The sequence below is a fragment of the Tachypleus tridentatus genome, chromosome 7 (assembly GCF_004210375.1).
Source record: "Tachypleus tridentatus isolate NWPU-2018 chromosome 7, ASM421037v1, whole genome shotgun sequence".
NCBI lineage: Eukaryota > Metazoa > Arthropoda > Merostomata > Xiphosura > Limulidae > Tachypleus > Tachypleus tridentatus.
In genome coordinates this window covers 37,430,895-37,449,337 of record NC_134831.1, presented here as the reverse complement: position 1 = coordinate 37,449,337, position 18,443 = coordinate 37,430,895, and the positions used below count along the sequence as shown (strand labels likewise).

The 18,443-nt window shown below is 30.3% G+C and overlaps 1 protein-coding gene across 1 annotated transcript in view; it reads left to right on the top strand.

Moving 5' to 3' along the window:
• LOC143257656 (huntingtin-interacting protein 1-like) overlaps window positions 1-18,443 on the top strand; it is a 129,841-nt gene that overhangs the window by 78,700 nt on the left and 32,698 nt on the right. Inside the window, exons 12-21 of the mRNA XM_076516699.1 lie at window positions 1,847-1,922; window positions 3,926-4,063; window positions 4,581-4,675; window positions 5,458-5,530; window positions 9,792-9,884; window positions 12,073-12,151; window positions 12,798-12,886; window positions 15,753-15,821; window positions 17,282-17,419; window positions 17,743-17,911. Coding sequence (XP_076372814.1) covers window positions 1,847-1,922; window positions 3,926-4,063; window positions 4,581-4,675; window positions 5,458-5,530; window positions 9,792-9,884; window positions 12,073-12,151; window positions 12,798-12,886; window positions 15,753-15,821; window positions 17,282-17,419; window positions 17,743-17,911 — 1,019 coding nt within the window. The remainder of the gene's footprint in view (window positions 1-1,846; window positions 1,923-3,925; window positions 4,064-4,580; window positions 4,676-5,457; window positions 5,531-9,791; window positions 9,885-12,072; window positions 12,152-12,797; window positions 12,887-15,752; window positions 15,822-17,281; window positions 17,420-17,742; window positions 17,912-18,443) is intronic.

Below are 18,443 nucleotides of genomic sequence, written 5' to 3'. Positions count from 1 at the left end.
GATTTGGTATTGAGTGAATCAATCAACATAATTCTTCACACAGGACTGGGGTTGCCCTTCTTCCTCCCTTGATTCTTCACTCTGTGTTGTGGATCTTGGAGGATTTATGTGGATTCTTTTCTTCTCTATTCTGGACATTTCCTTGTTCTCTTGCAACAGTGATATAATTGTTCTTTGAATGTTTCAGACCAATCTTACAGTTGTAGGATTTGACTGCATGCAGTGGACTTCCCTAGGATACTGGTAAACATATTCCTAGATCCCTGGCTCAATGGTGCTTTTGTGTCATGTCCTAGAGTCAGTCATTTCATCACATCCTTAATTTTAGGGCTTGAGGTGAAAATAGTACAAACCTCTTCCTACCCTCACATTATATGTTGATACTTGGCATGGTTGTTTTGGATGTGGTTGACTTACCAAGTACAGTCTGCCATGCCCTAGCCATTCTATGCCATGAGATGCACCCTTCTTTACCAACTTTACTTCTGTGGATTGAGTTATGTACTTATGTGAATGGGATAATTTTCTTGACTTATCCTCTCACACCCAGATATACTCCCTTCTTTTTTTCACCATGTGTATTCATTTCTGTTCATCTCAAAGAGATAACTGGATCAAAAGTGGTGTGGTGCCTCTTCTCTATAGAAGTATCCTTCAGACACTTTTGGGGTACATCTGTTCTTCCCTCACACCAATCCCTCCTTCTTTTTAATGTGGGAAGAGAGAGAAGTACTTTATCAGAAGTTATAATTTAACTGTACTGAAAATGGATTTCTGGCACTTCCCTCTTCTCATGCTTCTCACAGATCCCACTCTCATCCTCACAATCTTCTGGCACTTCTGTCTGCATGCATGATAGTTTGCATGACAGAAATGTTATAAGTTTTAATTTCAGTAGGGTGTGGAAGACTTGTGACATGTACTATAGTAGAAAAGACGTTTGCATATAGATGGCAGCACAAAACAGGAAAAGTCAATTTTGTGAGACGAGGGAAGTACCCGTCAGAAATACATTTACAGTATAGGAAAACTGTAACTTTTCTTAATTTATATTACGAAATAAACACAATTATCCATTTTTTTCAGAAAGTTATTGTTCTTGTACTTTTTTTGTTTATTCTACATGCTTTGGAATATATGAATAAACGTTTCATTATTTGCTTCTGTCCTTTTTGGTTTTCCAATTAAAACAATGTACATAGAAATAATATGTTAAATGTGTTATTTCTATATCTTTGTATGTAACTGCTAAAATAGGATAAAAGCTAAAATTTTTGTAATTGAAAGTAGTTTCTTAAAATGTACACTGTAGTTTAGTTAAACTTCATTCTAATACTCAGGTTATTATGTAAAGCTTTAAGGAAAATACATAGGTATGGTTATTAGTTTTGTTCAGTCTTGCATTCACCATGTGACAAATAGGTGTGTGTGTGTGAAATGGTACAGTTAAACTTAATATTTCGTTTCAGAAAGTTTTAAAATTTGACTGTGTAAACCTTTGTTGTTAGTGGCTGATTGTGCAAATCTATGTTATAATTTAATTGTATAAATCTGTATCATAAGTGGATGATTGTGCAAACCTATATTGTTAAAATTTAATTGTATAAACATGTATTGTTAGTGGATGATTGTCTGAACCTGTATAATTAGAATGTGATTGTACAGAACCCAGTCTTAAGAAATGTTATTGTTGAACATAATTATATTAAATACTATTTTTATTGCATTCTAGTAGGACTGTAAAATCATGTAATGTAGAGCTCTTAACTCATATTATTGTCTACTACAAAAGCTGCAAAATATAATAACTTAAATTTTGTTTTGATTTGTTTTTCTATTATTTTAGCCTTCGTCAATTTTATCTTAGTTCCAGCAACTTGCAATATTTTAAGTACCTCATTCAAGTGCCACTCTTACCAGAGGTTTGTATTATTATATGTTACTCATCAAAGGAATTTAAACTTACCTTAAAATTAGAAGTATTGAATTTGACTTTTTAAACAAATCATGAAGTTATATGTTATTAATTTGAAAGGATTCAAGTGTTCAGTTTTACTTTCATTAAGGTGATATTGAAGTAGGTTCATAAATGACTTGACTAATTTTTGAAAAAATGTTCTAATTATCTGTTTTAAGAAATTACTTGTTTTTTTATGAACTTTTGTTCATTGAAATTGCTAAGTAAGTTATTTCAAAAATAAAACAACTGTTATATCATTAATAAATAGATCATTCAAACCATAATTCTGAATCTAAGTGATGAGATATTTAACAAAATCAGCATCAGGTAGTAAGGAATATTTGAATGCTGTTTGTAACTATAAGAGATCAATTTCTGTTGTAAGTTTTGCTTTGTGTATGTGATTAGGTTTTATGTAGTCTAATTTTTAATGTGTGATCAGATGCTGTGTATTCTACTTTTAAATGTGTGATCAGATTGTATTCATGATGTTCTAAACACATGTAGGTCCAAGAAGTCTTGATAAAAATGAAATAGAAACCCTATAACCCAAGCACTTTCAAAAGGTAGCCTTTTCTTTTTTGAGAGCAAACTGGGAGTGGATTTAACAAGTGATATATATATATATATATATATATATAAAGAGAGTGTGTTTAGTGACATCATGGGGGTCAACAACACTCAGCAGAAAAAATCCTTAATCAGAATAATACTAAACTTTCAAATAGAATTCCTCTTGTTATTACCTATCAGTTTAAACTCAGAAACGTTTCATAAATTCTGAAAAAAACATTTTTATCTACTACAGCTCAACAGTCATCTAAAACAGATATTTCCTGAAGCTCCTGTTGTTTCCTTCCAAAAAAGCAGAACTCTAATAAAAGATATCCTTGTTCACACAAAAATAAATTACATTCGACCCCAAAATGGTTGTCGTCCATGCAATAAAGCCCATTGTCAAACCTGCGAATTCATAAAAACCACTGATTCATTTTCTGACAAGCACAATCAAAGAAATTTTAAAATATCTAAAGAAATCACTTGTGAAACAAAAACCACTGTTTATCTTATACAGTGTAAAAAATGCAATTATCAGTATGTAGGACATACTCAAGCAACTGTTAAGAGAACGTTTTATCAATCATAAATCTTCTGTTAATACTGAAGATCTCCCTGTCACTCAACACTTGAACCACTCCATTAACAATGTCACTCTCACTGGCATTGAAACAGGATTCAAAACTAAAGCAGACAGAGAAATAAAATAAGCATATTGGATTGCCAAGCTAAACACTGTTCAGTCTTTCAGAATGAATCTAGATTCAGGAATCAGTGATCTCTGATCATTAGTTTTATCTCTGTCAGAAAAATAACTTTGTTCTTCACTCAGTTTTTCATGAAATATCAAAGCTGATTTTTTTAAATTGATTGGTATAACATATCTTTTTCAATTACTTTCCAGGTGTTATCTATTTTATTTTACTTAAATACCTAAACATATTTGTTTAAAAATACACATACATTTAACCATTTCAAAATTAAAATATTACTAACACCTTTTCACACACACTCTTGCTATCGACTACATTGCACTGGAAATGAGACGCTCACAACAGTATACAGAGAAATGAACAATTCTCGGAAAACCGGTTGACCCTCATGATGTCACTAAACACCCTCTATGTATATCAGTCGTTTAATCACACTACTACTTCCAGTTTTCCCCTGAAGAAGAAAGGTCCACCTTTGAAAGTGCTTGGGTTATAGGGTTTCTATTTCATTTTGATCAAATTCTATATATTCTACTTTTGAATGTGTGATCAGATACTGTATATATTATACTTTTTAATATGTGATCAGATACTGTATATTCTACATTTGAATGTGTGATCAGGTTTTTTATATTGTACTTTTGAATGTTATACATTTCAAAGTGAATAGAGATTTGAAAACTTTTGTTTACAGAATCCACCAAACTTTTTGATAGCATCAGATCTAAGTGCTCATGTTAGTCCTGTAGTCATTCTTCCACCTCAGTGTGAGACACCTGAAAATGAAGCAGTGGATGGAACTCTAGTAGACACAACCACACCTGAACCCTCAGTATGTTTACACTAATCTTGTATGTTGTGTTTGCAACTCCTTTATGGAAACAGAAAGGGAAGTTATTCATAGCTATTTGTCTACATGGAAAGAGAAAGGGACTTTATTTACATTACATTACATGCATTACATTTACATTACATGCATGAAAAGAGAAAAAGAGATATATTTAAAGCTCACTACCCCTGCCATAATTTGGTCTTTTTAGAAGTAGTTTCATATTTCAGTGAAGTTCATGGCATGTTGATAGCTCATACCTTCCTAGTCTATTGAATAATATGTTTTGAAAATCAGTTACAAAGTACAATTTAATTTCTAGGAAGACTAGTTTATATACATATAGGAAAGTTATCTTTTTTTTAACATTTTCTAGTTTTAGTAAATTTTACAGTAAGTTGCAAACATTAAATTCTTTCTTGTGGAATTATGGTTTTTAAAAATGTTCTTATGGCTTCCTGTATAGTCTCCAGTTGATAATTAGATTTTTTTTAAATTTTTGATTAACATCTTATTCCAGCACAGTCCTAGTCACTTTGATGAGATGTTTGGAACAGGAGATTTTGAATTTAAAGACCAGAACGGATCTCTTTCACCAGACCCTCTTGCTGAAAAGTAGGTGTGATTTAGAAAACGGAATTATTTAAGTTACTAGTACTTTTTTAAATTTCTCTGTTGTAATAAACATACAGTTCTTTTTCTTGTGTTTTATAATTTTGGTAATAAAATAAATTATTTAGCATTATTAAGTTTTAAACCACTTAATTTGAGAGAAATTTATAGTGTGTTGAAGTTGCTCAGTGCAGTTGTTTTATAATACTTTTTTCAGAAAAATATTAAAGATACAAATGTGTTCTTGTCTATGAGCACTTTACAAAAATTTAAAATATACTTTACATTCATTATATATCAGGTTTATGACATTAGTTGTGTTGATTAAAGACATTGTTACCATAGTGATTTACACTGATGACAACTGTTACCTTAGAGATTTGCAGTGATTGATGATAACTGTTACATTAATGATTTAAGTTGATTGATGACAGCTGTTACCAAAGTAATTTACACTGTTTAATGGGCCTGACATGGCCAGGTAGTTAGGATGCTTGACTCACAATCTGAGGATCGCTGGTTCGAATTCCATCACACCAAAACATGCTTGCTCTTTCAGCTGTGGGGCATTATAATATGGTGGTCAATCCCACTACTCATTGCTGAAAGAGCTGGCAGTGGACGGTGATGACTAGCTACCTTCTCTCTTGTCTTTCACTGCTAAATTTGGGATAACTAGCACAGATAACCCTCGTGTAGCTTTGCATGAAACTCAAAAACAAACAAACGCTGTTTAATAATAACTGTTACCTTAGTGATAATGACAAATATATTCATTATTATAGAGAAAGGCTGATTGAACGGTTATTACAAGAAATAGAAGAACTTAAAATGGAGATACAAAGAATAAAGATTGAGGTATGAGTTTGAATGTTGTACATTTTAAATTGTATTTTAATTGTCTAATTTGAGTTATTACTTGTGTACTTTGAAGTAAAAGAAGGAATGTTTTTAAACTTGTCTCATTCTAAGCATTATTCATAAAATTGTTTTATAGCTTTTTTTTAAATTCGATAACTGAATTCGTTCTACTTGCTGGTTTGTCAGATAATTTTAAAAAACAAAATATATGAGTACACATCAATTCTGTATAGATCATAAAATATTTTAGAATTTTCTAGTACAGCAGTTTTCAGTTTTTGGTTTCAGGACCCCTTTGTACTCCTAAAAATAATTGAGGACCCCTAAAGAGCTTTTGTATATGTGAGTTATATCTATTGATATTTACTGTATTAGAAATTAAAACTGAAAATTTTTTAAAATATTTATTTATTAATTAATTTTAAAATAACAATTAATAAACCCATTACATGTTAAACATAACATTTTTAAAGAAAAATAACAATATTTTCCAAAACAAAAACAATTTTTAGTGAGAAGAGGGGCACTGTTTTACATTTTTACAAATCTCTTTAATGTCTGGCTTAATAAAAGACAGCTGGATTCTCATATCTGCTTTTGCATTCAGTCTGTTGCAATATGTTGTCTTGGTTGAAGCATATGAAGAAAATCCAGCCTCACACACATATGTGGTTGGAAAAGTATTTTAACAGCTTTTTTAGATAATTGTGGGTATTCTTCTTTGATACTACACCAAAACTTGACAAGTGGTAGTTTCTCAAAGGTTAGTTGCAATGTTGAATCTGAAACCATATCAATGAACTTTTGTACTCTGTTACATTAAAATACATTGGTCTATCCTGCACTTTAAATGGATCATTTACCCATGTATTATTTTGTAACATCATGCATGGATCATATGGAAAATATTGGTTCACTGAGTTACGTCGATCTTCCAAATGTTGACAAATTTCATTATAGAATATCAAAAAATCACATTCATTAATATCACCACAGATCTCGTCAAAAAAGGCTTTAAGTATTGGGAAACTGTCAAGCTCACAATGGTGGATACAAATTGTCCAGAATTCTAACTTTCACTTAAAGGCTTGAATTTTATCATTGGCAACAAATACTGTCAGTTGTTTTCCTTGAAGTGACAGGCTCACTTTGTTCATTTTTGAGAAAATGTCTACCAAATACCCAAGTTAAAATAACCATAGTTTGTCTGTCAGTCGTTCTTTCAAGTGACACAACTCAAACAATCGCACAAGTGCATTTCCTCAAGACAACCATCGTAGTTCGGTATGCAGCAGTTATGTTTTATGCAAACTTCCCATTTTGTCACACAGAATATTAAAAAGATGTGCACTCAATGATTGAGATTTAATAAAATTAATAATTTTTACTGCTTCATCAAGGACATTCTTAAGTGAAAATGTCTTTTTTCTTTATTTTTTGTCACGAATGTGTGGCAGTGAAGAATACAATGGCTACTAGTAAAGTTTGGTGTCACTGCCATGTTCATGCCAAGGTGCCAGCAGTTTTACCCAACACTGCTTTTATACTGTCAACACAATTGTTCCAGGATAAACTATGAGATTCAAAAACATTATTCAACACATGGAATATTTCAGCACCAGTTGTGTTTGTTGGCAAAAATTCACATAAAAGATCTTCTTCAGTTGTTAGTTGGTGCTGATACTTGACGAATACAAGCAAAAACAGCAAGTCCAGCCATGTCTGTAGTTTTGTCCATTTATAAGGAAAAATTATATTTCTGTAGATGAGATATTAACTCAGTCTTCATGTTTGTAGTTGATTCTCTAATTCGATGAGTTACTGTATTGTTGGAAAGTGGCACTGCCATGATTTCTTTTACTGACTTTTCATCCAGCATGCATTTAACAATGTCAACTGTACAAGACTTTATTATTTTCTCAGCTACTATGTGCGCTTCTCCAGCCAATGCAATATGATAACTTACCCTGTATGCTTCAGTGGCTTTTTACATTTCTAGTTTGAAAAGCAGTAACAAATAATTTTTGGCTTTGAAAGAGTTGATAACATCTACGTTTTAAGTACTCAGTTCCTTTTTCTTTAAAATCTGAACTATTGGTCTCAAAATGATACCACAAATTAACTGGCACCATAATTCTATTATAAAATGTTCTGTTGGATAAAACACAATAAAGTTAATTATTAACATCTATAAAACCGAGGGAAGGATAGCTCTCATCAAATTTTGTTTCTCATTCACAGTTACGTCCATTTTTTTTAGAGTAGGTTCCTCCCTTCCATGACTCAGAGGGTTCTCTGATGTGTCAGTTTCATCTATTTCAGCATCTTTGGATGTAGAAGGTGCAGCTGTGGGTTGAGAAAGCGAGTCTTCTAATCTCCCTTTTTTTTAAGCCAACAATCCATCCTTAAATGGCTTGGCATGGCTAGGTGGTTAAGGCATTCGACTCATAATCTGAGGGTCGCAGATTCGAATCCCCATCACACCAAATATACTCGCCTTTTCAGCCACAGGAACATTATAATGTTACAGTCAATCCCACTATTCATTGGTAAAGAGTAGCCCAAGAGTTGGTGGTGAGTGGTGATGACTAGCTGCCTTCCCTCTAGTCTTGCACTGCTAAATTAGGGATGGCTAGCACAGATAACCCTCATGTAGATTTGCATGAAATTCAAAACAAATCAAACCATTCTTAAATATAAGAAAAATGTTTTATAAATAAATTTTCTTTTATTTTTAGAATAAAATGTAATTAAATTATAAAATAATAAAGTTTTAGATAAAATTTAAAAATTTAGGAAAGTTTTCAATTTTTTTTAATATTATTGTAAAATAAGACAATAAAGTATACTTACTTCTCAAATGATTGAACAATTGTTTGCTGTCTGATTCCTCTCTGCACTTATCTTTTTTTCCAAATTTTTCTATTAGAATGTTAGATTTCAATTTATTCAAGCTTAAGTATAATTTTTATATGTATTTATTTCTAGAATAGAGAAAAATCCAAATTTTTCAACCATACAGATTAAAATTCACTTAAATTCCAAATAAATTCAATGAAAGGTTGATCCAAGATAATATTGTTTATGTATGCCATAACATGAGAACGAAATCTTAGAACTTGAAGACATGGCTTTCCTTCTCATAGACTCAAAATGTACTAAGACGCTATTTGCTTTTTTCACTCTCATTCTCTCGCTCGGTTTAAAACGTACAGTAGCGTTTCATTGAAGGAATTATATTATGAAAACAGGTTCAACCTCACAGACCCCCTGAAGGAGTTTCGGGGACCCTTATGGTTCCTTGGACCACACTTTGAGAAACTTTTGTCTGGAATGTTGTTTTTGAAATACATATTTTTTTATTTTTAAATTGTCATTATTTTCCCAGTAGTTAAGCAACAGGAGAATTGAACATGTACTGCAGAATGTCCCACAGAGATAGATCCATTAATGTTTGCTGGATCCATAACATTTTTCTGAAATTTAATGCATATTATATCATAACATAAGCTGTAACCAAAATAAGATTCATTAAAAAGGATACCTTATGAAGTTATTCAGATGTTTTACAGTGAGTTACATGTGTAACATGTTGTTACAATAAGAGGTATTGCAGTTACAGTTGTGTGTATTATAGTTATTATCAGGTGTATTACAATTGTTATAGTTATGTGTATTATAGTCATTGTTATAGTAAAACACATTACAATTGTTACAGTCTATTAGATGTACTATAGTTAGACAGTTATGTTTAAAATAAGTTTAAAATAGAAATGTCATGTATAATATATTAAACCATGCATTAAAGATGGTCATAGTTTGTTCAAACCATTTATTTAGAGAAGGCAGATGTTAATTGCAATAGATGTAATATAGTTACAAATAATTCACTGACATTTTAGGAAGTGAAAAAAGTCGCTCTGACCTCTTTACTTTAGTGTATTTATTTCACAAATTTAACCTAAATGTAGAAGTGATATATTTACAATTCAAATAATCATTTACCTTAATGTTTTTCATACATCTCACTAGCCTAAGTATAGTAGATGTGATATAGTTATGCTTCAAGAAGTGCAAAAAGTGACCTTGACTTTTTGATCTTGGTATCTCTCACAGACAGTCCTTATACTAACTGAAATTTATGTTACTGTGAACATATAGCAACAGGTTTTTACTGTAAATACACTACACTTGCTTTTACTAATTTGATCTTAAAGGTTTAACAAAATACATAAGTTGTCTCTTTTTTTTCTATTAGGACCAACGTGTGATAGATGACCTAAATCGAGAAATTTCAGCTCTAGAATCACAGATAGCTGAACATGAAAGAACCTTTGAGGAACTTAGAAAGGTAAAAAAAAAAGACTTGATGACTTCAGCTTACTAGGATTTTATTGCCTTGAATAAGATAACTTCTTTCTCTTCAACAGCAAAACCACAGTATTTCTTGGAAATTACAAAAATTTAAATTTGCTGGTAAAATAGTAATAAACAAAATTAAAACATAACCTTCAACTGCACATTTTTAACATCTAAAGCATTTCATATTTGAACCAAAGTAACAAGTCATTAGAACTTTGGCATTCTGATATCCGAAACAGAATTTTTGGCATAGTTAAACATTTTTATCTAATTTTACTTTGGAGCTTTCTGATGGCTCATTGGTGAATCCGAGCCCTATTGTATTAAAATTTTTGTTTTAATAGTTGTATTTGGCAAAGCACTGCCCAATGGTATCTTTGTGCTTAACAAACAAACTTTACTTCAGAATATTAAATTTAGTTTAATTTTTAAATATTTCACCAATGAGAAAAATGAGCTTATCAGATAAAATAAGTTTTATTTTCTGAATTTGTTTAGAATCATTTAATATAAACTTTATTAATTTATATCTATCTAAAAGATTTCAAAGACAAAAATATTTACTTTCTATGAGTTTTGAATCAAGTTATAGATTAACCTTTTGTCTTTGTTACTAGTTATTTGTTATTAATTACTGTAAGTTTGGTTTCATGCATGAAAGAAAATGCATTGTTGGACTACATTGAAAAGTAGTACATTGTCACATATTATTAAAACATAACTTTTATAAGTGTATTTTTACTGACTTTTTTCATTATTTAGTTGTAATTCTAACATTATAAGTATTAAGAAAGTAAATCCAAGGGTTGCATGTTACAGATATTTTGTTTTCTTCAAGAACAGTATATACAATGTTAGCTTCATGCTGTTTTGGGTATCTTTTACTTCATATAGAGATTTTTATATTTTTACAGAATTTGAATAATATATAACATTGATTCTGCTAATTAATTACTAAGGAATAGTGAATCATACATGCTGATTAAGAGACTAAAAGGAAATGTGAAATCCACCACTTGTCATTCTGTTAGATTGATTATAGGGAATTCTACCTCTCATCAGTAACTCTACACAGTTTTTGTCATGATGATTTATATATTCTTTATATGTATGACTTTCTTTTTGGATGTACTCAATGTGGAAGTTGTTTTAATATCAATCTTTCAGTCTTTTAAAAAGAACTGTCTTTAGACCAACAGTTAGGCTTAAGACAGTCAAAAACCTTGAATGGAAGCTTACTATTAAAGTAATTTTAACATGATATAAATGAGTTTTGTCAGTTGTACATTTCAAATTTGGTGAACGTTATTTCATGTTTAAATGAACAACAGTGACATATTTAGATAGGAGCTAGAGGGCTCTCAACCTTGGGCTCATGGTCTTAATAAAGGCCCATTGATAATTTTATTCCATGTAGGGCCAACAAAAATTATTAACCCCTGAACCCACACAACCTTAAATCTGCCACTGATGAACAGTAAGTTTTATATCAAGTTACAAGACTTGAATTTTTGTAAATTTTTTTCAAAAGCCATAAAAACCGTTAATTTTTTATGTGTATTTTAAAGATATCAACATATTGCTCAATTAAAGGCATTTTTCTCTAAATAACTGCTGGCTGTTTTGACTTGGCTACACATATATACATTTTTCTTTCCACAGATATCCCTGTTTCTGATTTCATATCATGATTAAACGAAAGTATATAACACGCTATTTTTAAATTTGCTTTGTACCTTTGATAATCTGCTGCGGTGGTTTTCACAAACGTTGGTTTAGCTTGAAAGTTAACCTTCCTGTAGCATTGGTGCATTGTCCTTAAAGAGGTAGAGTTACTCATCACAGCCAGAACCTGATCTCTCAGTAATTTCAAGCCAAATATGGCATTGAATTCTGATGAGTACTGGCAGAAATTGACTTCCTGTGAAGAGTATATTTTAAGGAGTTTTTGAGTATTTGATATATCTGGTATTTTTGTTTATTTAGTTTTTTTTTTAGCCTTAGTTCTTTCCACGATTAAATGGAAAACACTATAAACCACCTGGAATTTAAGCTGTTAGATAGTAGTGTAATTTTGCATGTAGTTTGTCTTTTGAAAAACTAATATTTGTTACTGAAGTTACAAGAGAATGTGTTATCATAAACTGTTGTTGTTGTTTTTTTTGTGCTTTTAACAGGAAAACGAATCGTTAAAATTATCAGCTAATGCCACTTTGGAAAAAGAAGAGGCAGTGACTAAGTTATCAGAAGCAGAAAGTAATTTTTTTTATAATGCATAATTAATAAAAAGATTTGATAAACAGAATTTGAGTTGATAGTCACTAACATATTACTTTAAGTCTTTTCAAACTTATTATTTTTATTGTTTAAATTTTTAAAAGTTCATTTGGTAAATATTGGCAAAGAAAAATCTATTGAAGTAGTTTTTATGTTAAGTGAAAAGAATTATCTGAAAACATAAACAAAATACTTTAGTGGTTTTTGAAATATAGTTTTGTAGGTACTACCTTTTTCATATTTTACACATATATCTTAATACTGGATTGAGATAAAAATCAAACAGTTGCAAAGTGCTCATATTATGAATCCATGCAATACTGTTGTTTGATATCCTATAGTCAAAAAATAGTTATTTAATATTTTCAGAATAATCTGCATGTCATTGAAAACTTGTGGAAGAAACAGAAATATTTGAAATAATGTTCAGTTGTAATATCATTATATGAGAGAAAATTAGTCAGTAGTGAAACTAACTTACAATAATATTCAACACTTTAATTGTTGATTATAAATTTGTGTCACTTCCTGTTTGTGTGTTCTTTCATTTTTTTCAATATCATGCATGTGATTCTTTGAAGCCATCCAACAATAAAAAAATTGTTTTATTTTGAATACATTTTAGAAAAAGCAAAAACACAAGAAGAAAAATTCTTGAAAATGAAGGAGGTTTATAACAAGCTACGAGAAGAACATATTTCACTTATTAGGGCTGTAAGTAGGAACCAATTTGTTTTTCACATTAACATATTTCACTTAAAGCTGTAGGCTGGAACCAATTTGTTTTTCACATTAACATATTTCACTTAAAGCTGTAGGCTGGAACCAATTTGTTTTTTACATTAACATATTTCACTTAATAGAGCTATAAGTAGGAACTTTGTTGTTCTCATTAACACATTTTATTTGTTAGAGTTGCAAGTAGGAACCTATTTGTTTTCCCATTTACACATTTTACTTATTAGAACTGTAAGTACAAACCTATTTGTTTTTTACATTACTGCATTTTGCTTATTAGAGCTGTAGGTAGGAACCTATTTATTGTTCCCATTAACACTTTAAATCCATAAGTAACAAACTTTGGCAGTAACACATTTGTATTATTAGAGCCATAAGTAGCCACTTTTGCATTGACAGTAAGATATTTATGTTGATACAGCCTTAAATAATGAACATTTTCTTCAACAGTAATATGTTTGTGTTACTTGAGTCATTCGCATAAAACTTTTCTTTTATAGTAATGTATTTGTGTTAATAGAGCTACAAGTAACAAAAAATTTCGGTGACAGCAATGTGTTGGTGTTATTAGAGCTATAAGTAATAAATGTTTTCCATGTCAGACATGTGTTGATGTTATTATAGTTATAAGTAATAAATGTTTTTTATGATAGTAATTTTTAATGTTTCTGTGTTATTGTAGCTGTAGCTATCGTAATCCTTGTTCTGAATAAAGTCTTCAAATTCATCTTTAAAACAAAGTTTGATATATGGATACAAATACACCTTTAAAACAAAGTTTGATATATAGATAGAAATACACCTTTAAAACAAAGTTTGATATATAGCTACAAATAAATCTTTAAAATAAAGTTTGATATATAGATACTTTTGTTTTATGAAATGACTTTCATTAGATTTCATCTTTCCTTTGTTTTTAATTCCAAAGTCTGAAAGTTCATTGATGCAAATTAGAAACCTTTGTGGAAATAACAGAACTGCTTAAGAAAAGCTGAAGTAAATAAAATAAATCAAAGTAGGTGAGCATAAGTATAACATATATTAAATATAACATTCAATGTTTGACAAAAAAGACAGTAGAACAATGCACATAAACCTGAACCTAATGTTAATTAGGAAATGTAAATCAACACATGTAAAGCTGAACCTAATGCTCAATACAAAATGTAAATCAACACATGTAAGGTTGAACCTAATGTTCAGTACAAAATGTGAATCATCACAAGTAAGGCAGAACCTGATGTTCAATAAAAAATGTGAATCAACACATGCAAGGTAGAACCTAATGTTCAATAAAAAATGTGAATCATCACATGTAAGGTTGAACCTAACGCTCAATAACAAATGTGAATCAGCACATGCAAGGCTGAGCCTAACATTAAGTACAAAATGTGAATCAACACATGCAAAGCTCAACCTAATGTGAATCCACATGTGTCACGCTGAACCTGCTGTTCAGTAAAAACAATTTAATAATATTATGTGTCAATAACATTAAAGAGCATGGGGATACTGACAAAAAATGATCATTTTTGAAGCCTTTGGAGGAGTATGAAGTGTTAAGGAGGGCTATGGGGAATGTGGTTGGCCCTGCTACTCTTAGGATCAAAAGACCACAGGAAGCAAATATATTTTTTATTCCTATTCCTTTTGGCTTATGAAAAATTTTTAGGTTTAAAACTTGACAGAGAATTCTTGCATATTAACAACTGGTAGCATATAACTTGTTATTTGTTTTTACTGTAAAGTCCTAAAAGTCCATGTGTTTCATTCATTTGAAATCTGAAATCTTTTTTTCCACCTAATAACTCTCAATAAGGAAAGTCCTAATAGTCATTACCAGCTTTTTATGACTGAGAAAAAAGATCACTTCTGTGGTAAATGAGCAAGGGTTTTGTCCACCAAGCCACCCACCTCATCTCTGTATGTCAGTGGTAAGAACTTACATAAGACTGAACCTAATGATGAGTAAGACACAGTGCAAGAACACATTTCAGTCTGAGGCTATTGGTCAATAAAAATACAATGAAATAACCTTTTTAAACTTAAAGCAAATTCTCAGTAAAAATAGGGGAATAATCAAACTTGAACTACATCTCGTGTTAAACATAGATACATGTCAGTTTTACTTCTTTTGATATTTACTTATTTAACTTAATATGAAGAATCTGTGCTCCATTGTAAATAATAATTTGTGTGATGTAGCCCACCAAAAAACTATTTTATGAATAAAATAAAGTTAAAGAACTTGATTTTTTAGGTCTTTTGCAGCATATAAGTGTAGAAACTATAGAAATGGTTCTTACAAATTTTGAAATGTATAGAAATTGGTTTGTTGTAGAAATAATATAAGAAATATTTAACATTGTTTGTGTATTCATCGTTATATATCTTATACTGGCTGAATTATATGTGCATTCCATCATTTTCTTTATATCTTTGGCTCCCCGCTAGTACAGCGGTAAGTCTATGGATTGGCAACCCTAAAATCAGGGGTACGATTCCCCTTGGGAGGCTCAGCAGATATCCCGATGTGGGTTTGCTATAAAAACACGCACACACTTTATATCTTTGGCATATGCTTGCTCTACTGGTCTGGCCTGAAATCAAAGGGTTTGATACTGAATTTTTGAACTGTAGAATTGAAAACAGCACCAAACATGCTTGCCCTTTAACCAGTGTGGGAATTAAAATATGATAGTCAATCCTACTTTTGTTGCTAAGAAAAGCAACCTAAAAGTTTATGGTGTGTGACAACATTTAGTCAAAAGTTTAAATTTAGAGATAACAACAGATAGCCTTAGTAACTTTGTCATAAACAAAACATTTTTTATTGTTTTAGAAAGCAGACGTTGAAAAGCACCTTAGTTCAGCTAGAAACATGGTTGATGAAGCAAAGAAAAACAATCAGGTGATTTTTATTATACATTTTTTAATGCTACTCAAGATTTGTTATTCATTTATTTAGATGTATATTCAATTCAGTCTTTAATCTTAAAATTACAAAAAGACAGGGAAAAAATTTTGTGTATAATGTATTGAAGAATTATATTATGTATTGTTCAGTGCATGTGTTTGTTTTCAAGTGTGTGGTAATGTTCATACCTTTGAAACTCTGAAATGTTAAATAACTTTTTAATCAAATGAAAATGAAAAATTAAAGGGATAATATAAATTACTACGGTTAGTATTCCATCTGAGGAATAGACCAACAATCTTTAAGTAGTATGTAAATTATTACAGTTAGTATGCCATCTCCAAAAAATAAACTAACAATCTTTAAGTAGTATGTAAATTTTTACAGTTAGTATGCCATCTGAAGAATAAACTAACAATCTTCAAGTAGTATGTAAATTACTACAGTTAGTATACCATCTGAAGAATAGACCAACAATCTTTAAATAGTATGTAAATTACTACAGTTAGTATGCCATCTGAAGAATAGATCAACAATTTTTAAATAGTGCAAGGCATAATGCATTGATGTTTATAATTTGATTGCTTCAATAAAAACATGCAGGATAGCTCTGTCAGTTGTTTTTGCCACCATATATACTTCAATTACATGCAAATTTTATTTTAAAATGTTTTGTCATAATTTTCTTCAGTAGCAACAACATGTAATATCTTGTAAACTTGAAACTTGTTTTTTGTAAATAAACAGTACAAGATGTTTAAACTTGAAACATATTTTATATTAAAAAAGTAAAAAAAATATAAATGTGAACTCAGCTTATATAAAAAAAATAACAGAATAATATATGTCAGTGGAAATCCTATTTCATGAAAAAAACATCACAGTTACATTATTTGTTTTAAACGTTTTTCTAAAAACATCGTATTTTCCTTTGTGAAACTAAATAAATGTAAAATATTATGATTATAATGTTATGAAGCTTTTTTTCCATTTTGTCAATATACTTCTGTGGATTTCTTTGGGCTTCTAAACTGTAAAATGTATTTTAAAGGAAAACAAGTTCTCTTCTCTGATTTATTAAATTTGTATTGGCCAGTAGAGAACTAAACCTACTTAACTGATATTAAATTGTAAAACAAAAGTCTTCAATTTTGCAGAAAAATAAAATTAATGTTGCATCTGGCAACCTCCAAACTGGCAACCATGGTAGATGTTTTATAAAGAAAAGTGTCTCAAATGTTTCAGCTTAAAGATATTGCTTCACTATAAGACAAAAAAATATTCATTAAATAAAAAGTAAAAGATCTAATGAAGTGAACACTTTCAAAAAATGACTTTTTGCCAGCATGAATTTGATTTTTTTCATTGCAGTCCCAAAAGAACAAACCAGTTTTAGTGGATGATTATATAAACTGTCATGAGTGTGGTTATGTTTTAATCTGATTTGTCATTAGGAGCTGCAACAAACTCTGGAAGTTTTGAAGAGTGAGAAAACAGTGGCTGAAGAGAAGCTTCAACAGTCTGCTGACCTTTCCAGTGAGGAACTTGCTGCAGTAACTGCAAATAAGGTGGAGTTAGAGACCATTGTTGATGTAAGAAGTTTGTCTATCTTACATTTCAGTGACACTTTAAGATGAAGCTGCAGTTCACATTCTTAATATTTGAAAATGTGAAAGTTTAGTTTGACTTCTTTATTTATTGAGTATAAAATAAATGCTTTGAGGTAATATATCAGACTACAGTAAAAATAATTGTTGGAATTCAATTATGAATGTACTGTTTAACCTAAAAGGTTTTTCTAAAGCTATAGCCAAATTGGAAAACACTGAAGCATGTGCTTTCAGAAATAGTGATAGAAATAAATGAGAGATATTTATGAACAACTTTGGAAGTTAGTAGAAATTGATTTTTGCAGAAACTGAAAGATGACTTGTTAAAGTTAGAGAATGAGCAAGAAAGTCTTCAGAAACAAGTTGAGAAATTATTGAAGGAAAATCGGCTGCTAACAGCATCTGAAGAAGAACATAAAGCCAGAGTGCAGAGTTTATGGCAAGATCATGTAGATAAACACCGCCAATTGTTTGGTGAGAAAAAGACTGCTTCTGTCTCACTTCATCACAAATGTAGTACTTTGAAGGCTTATTTAAATAGTATATTAATTTGTCTTTATTACAACAACCTTCATAGAATAGATACATATGGCTATCTAAGCTATCATATGCATTAACTATGTTCAGTTTTGGTCAGTTGAACTGGGTATTATCAGATTTAAATCACTTATCAAGTATGAGCAAACTAAACAGTATATATTAAATTATGTTTAGTTCTGTTTGTTTTATGTGGGTTCAGTACATAGAAAGAATCTTATCTAAGTTCAGAAGAATAATCAAATTAGATTACCTGTATGATATGTCAGTATATTTTCTTGTTCAGAGTTGGATTTATCTTATTACATAACATTTACATTGCTTGTTTAACCCTTGCAAAATTGTGTTATTATAGTCTTCTTTTAAGTCAGCCTGTTGTCTCACTAAATACTCTTATCATAAATGTGTGTTTTTTATTTTTGTTTAGAAATCTGTATAAAAAATGTTTACTTACACTTTATTTGATCTC